Source organism: Chondrus crispus, genomic scaffold (genome assembly GCF_000350225.1).
Source record: "Chondrus crispus Stackhouse genomic scaffold, scaffold_52, whole genome shotgun sequence".
Lineage (NCBI taxonomy): Eukaryota > Rhodophyta > Florideophyceae > Gigartinales > Gigartinaceae > Chondrus > Chondrus crispus.
The window spans coordinates 32,307-36,391 of record NW_005178485.1 but is presented as its reverse complement, the minus strand read 5'-3'; the positions used below and the strand labels follow the sequence as shown (position 1 = coordinate 36,391).

The 4,085-nt window shown below is 58.7% G+C and overlaps 1 protein-coding gene across 1 annotated transcript; it reads right to left on the bottom strand.

Moving 5' to 3' along the window:
- Positions 1-2,547: 2,547 nt before the first annotated feature.
- CHC_T00009279001 (Ribonuclease H (fragment)) lies at positions 2,548-3,381 on the bottom strand. Its single transcript, XM_005709865.1, has 2 exons — positions 3,274-3,381; positions 2,548-3,057 (listed from the first exon to the last, which is right to left on the bottom strand). Exons 1-2 carry the CDS (start codon positions 3,379-3,381, stop codon positions 2,548-2,550), a joined length of 618 nt encoding a protein of 205 aa, XP_005709922.1.
- Between the last annotated feature and the right edge of the window lie 704 nt (positions 3,382-4,085).

Genomic DNA, 4,085 nt, shown 5'->3' with positions numbered 1-4,085 from the left:
GCATCTAATTTTTCCAGATCGTGTTCTTCTCGCGTCACTCGCCGTTCTTTAGCCAATTTTCGTAAGACGGTACGTACTGTCCATCTTTCCGCTTCCCATCCGGGGCAGCGATCGTGGAAAAGGTCTGCGTCGGCAAAACAATTGTGCGGCTGAGGTCGTCCTCCGTGTTCAATTCAGGACGGGAAAAGTAACGCGTATATCTGTCTCGCTCGTGCTGTCTCCCCCATGGCTCTCTTATTTTTGCAGGAAGGCTGGCTCGGTTGCTCAGCTTCGCGTGACCGCCTTTCGTCTCACATCGGTGCGGCGATCTGCATACCTCTTTCTGCCTTGGGAGGTTGGCTTCCTTGACGGTGGACTACCGGGTTCTCGTCGGAGTCTCTCGTACCCAACCGAGGGGCCATGTTTTCGAAAGACAGTCCGTACCGTCTTTTATTCCGCGTCCTGCCGGAGGCGTCGCGCCTTCTCGCACTGGCTTGATTTGTCATTACGTCTTGACGTCGGCCGTCGTCTTATCGTGTGACCCTCCGATGGAGGCAGTTGTCCTTTCGCGTCTCTTCTTTCAGTATGCTCGTGCAGTCTGACATTTTAATCCGCGAAGGAGCGGTTGCGGGCCACCTCCTCAAGCGTGAACGTCCGCGTTCACGTCTGAGTTGAGTTCCATGCCGGTGCGTCTCCGGAGGCTTTTGGCGTAGCGCGACACTAACTCCTCGGGGATGTGTGTACGCGCCGTCCATGTGGGAGTATCGTAGTCTGCCCATTTAATGAGGAACTTCATAGTTCCATTCTCCATGATGCGATGCTTGAGTAGCCGTTCGACAGCATACTGTGTGCCTTCATTGATCTTGTCGGCAAGGTCCTCGGGGGTAGTCGTGCTCGCCCTTGGCGCGTTCGCCGGCGGGGGTGCGTAGACGCAGCGGTCTGCCGAGACGCGCTCTGTAACTCCATCACGATCGATGGTGATAGTGCGCTGGTCGTTCGCGAGAACTCGGTACGGTCCGACAGCCGGGGAGGCGAGCTTGTTTGATGTCTTCCCCCCATCGGTGGGGTTTAGATATACGTATTCTCCAGGACGAAGCCGGGAATTAATATGTCTTATGCGCTTATCGAAGTCGCACTTGTCGCGAGCCTGCGTCCGACGCAGGCTCCCGTAGGCCTTCTGGATAGTCGAGTCCAAGGTCTTGAGAAACTCGGCACGTTGGTTCCCCCTATCGGAAGGGGGCGCGTCGCCGTCGGCCCGTCGGAGAGAGAACTCCGGCGGTGGCCTGCTGAGCACGAGCTCGAACGGCGTGGTGCGTGTGGTGCGATGTACGTGGGAGTTGTACGCGTACGTAAGCGGCCCCACGTACACGTCCCAGTCGTCCTGGTGTTCACCCACGTAGTTCCTCAGCATCGAGGCCATTGTTCGGTTATATCGCTCGACTTGCCCGTTCGTCTGGGGATGGTACGCCGAAGTGTACAAATTCGTTATCCCCAGAACACGACACGTGCTGTGGAAGAACTTGGCATTAAACTGAGGGCCGTTGTCCGAAAGCAACGTGCGAGGGACGCCATACTTGAACACCCACGAGTCGCAGAACGCAACCGCGACCGTGTACGCTGTTATCGTGCGGAGCGCAACGACTTGCGTCAGCTTACTGAAGCGGTCCGTAATCACGACCAGGAATCGTTTTCCTGTCTTCGTCTTGGGGAGCGGCCCCAAGATGTCGATGGCGAGGCTCTCGAGAGGTCTCGTAGCTGGGAATAATCTCAATCGATTGAGATGTTCCTCAGCTTGACCCGGTTCATCGCGCAGGTCCCACACCCTCGCACCATGGCTGCCACGTCTGCAGCCAAGTGGGCCCAGTAGTACTCGCGTCGAAGTGCGTCGTACATACGGTTCTGGCCCGGGTGCCCCGCGATGGCCGGGTTGTGGCACAGGCGAAGGAGCCTGGCGCGGAGCGTCCGAGGCACCACCATCTGTACGGTATCAGGATCGAAGGGGTGTCTCCGTTTGAGCACCCCTTGGTGGTCCTCGAAGAACGCGGAGTCTCGAGACTCGGACTGTCGTGCCAAAACGGTTTGGCAGAAGTCATCCACGCGTTGCTCCTCGGCTATCTCCTCTATCGTAAGAGGGGACGGAAGGTCGTCCTGCGGTGGGGCGACCGGAGAGTCGAGCGCGCCAGCCTCGGGGTCTTCGGCGCGCTGGATGTCGGCGGCGTCGAACTCGTCGTCCTCCTCCCAAAACGAATTGGGTCCTTGGAGAGCGGGGGCCTCGTCGTCGGCTCTCGGTTCGTCGCGCGTCCGTACGCGCGACCTTGTTCGGGCTTCGGCTTGATTCCGTGTCGTTACGAAGACATGGACAGCCTGATGATCACAGCTCGCGGTACAGGCGTGGTCCGCCAGCTCATTCGATACGTCTCGAACGGTCGTGCCCCCATCCAAGGTGGGAATGTCGTCATCCACCTCGACGGTGAGGCGAGGGTCATCGGCGACACGAGGCGACACGAGGCGTGACAGGGCATCGGGCACCTGATGCACGCGCCCGGGGCGGTACTGAATGGTGAAATCTTATTCAGCCAGACGTAGCCGCCACCGGGTGAGTCTTCCCGAGCTCTCCGTGAGGGACATGAGCCATCGGAGGGCGTCGTGATCCGTCCGGACGGTGAACTTGGTTCCTTCGATGTACGGCCGCAGTGTGCGGACGGCCCACACCACGGCGAAGCACTCACGCTCCGTAGCGCTGTAGTTCCGTTCGCTATCGCTTAACGAGTACGACCAGTACCCAACGGGGGGCCAATCGTTTGGCTCGTCGTGCTCTTGCAGGAGGGTGCACCCGAGTTGATATGCACTGGCGTCAGTGTCCAACAGGTACGGTCGGCCGTACCGTGGTAGCGCGAGGATCGGCGGGGAGATCATCGCCGCCTTCAGGCTTTCGAAAGCCTGAAGCTGAACCTTCGTTGGGTTATCGAAATCGTGATCCGAGTCCTTGCGCGTTATATCGGTTAACGGACGGGCAATCTTCGAGAAGCCCTTGACGAAGCGACGATACACGTTACACGCCCCGAGGAACGAACGCACCTGCGTCAGCGTCCTCGGGAACGTGAACGTCTTGAAGGCGTCGATTGCCGTATCAGCCACGCTCAACTTACCTGGGGATATAACGTGCCACAGGTAGTGCACCTCCGGACGGAAGAAGCCGCACTTCTTGAGCTTGAGGGAGATGCCGACACTCCGCAACAAGCTCAAGACGGTATCGAGATGCCTTGCATGTTCCGTGTCCGTACGCGAGAACACGATAACGTCATCGAGATAGACGAGGCATATTTGCCAGCGGACTCCGGAGAGTATGATATCGAGGGCACGTTGGAAGGTGGCCGGTGCCCCTTTTAATCGAAACGGCATGCGCAAATGGCGGTACGTACCTATATGTGTCGTGAAGGTAGTCTTATCCTGGTCCTCCGGAGCGACCGGGATTTGCCAATAACCGGAATTTCAGTCCAACGTCGTAAAGACGGCTGCATCTCCTAACGAGTCGATGCAGTCGTCCATACGCGGCAGCGGATACGAATCCGCTGCAGTCTTCGCGTTGAGGCGCCGGTAGTCCACGCAGAACCGAAGAGAGCCGTCTTTCTTCGGTACGAGCACCACCGGGGACGCCCACTCGGTGCTCGCGGGGTCGATAACCCCTGCGTTCAACATCTTGTTGACCTCCTTCGCGACCATTTCGCGCATGGCCGGGCCCTTCCGATAGGGCATAGAACGAATCGGTTTCGTTCCCGGTTCGAGGGGGATGCGGTGCTCCGTGGCTTGGATCGTTCCGAGCGCACCGCTCCACAGACTCGAGTGCTTACGGAGCATCTAAAGCACGTGGCCACGGAGCTTGTCATCGTCGATGTATGACAAGTCAATCTCTTTTTCCCAATCCATCGGTGGATTTTCGGGATCCTTCTGCTGGGGGGGTACAGTACCCTCCGCTGTCGGTGGGGGTATAGGTGACCGTTCGTCCGGGTCAACCCCTTCACTCCCAGCGGTTGCCTTCTCGTCGGAGCTGGATCGGCCAGCTCCTACTTCTCCGACTTGATCGGTCAAGTCGGTCAGGTGCAACG

Excerpts from the sequence above, each read along its gene's own strand:
- CHC_T00009279001 (XM_005709865.1), bottom strand. The coding sequence starts at position 3,381 with ATGCCGTTTCGATTAAAAGGGGCACCGGCCACCTTCCAACGTGCCCTC. Across the intron at positions 3,058-3,273 it reads TCTATCTCGATGACGTTATC|GTGCGTTCGTTCCTCGGGGC; the intron begins GTGTTCTCGCGT and ends ACGCTGACGCAG.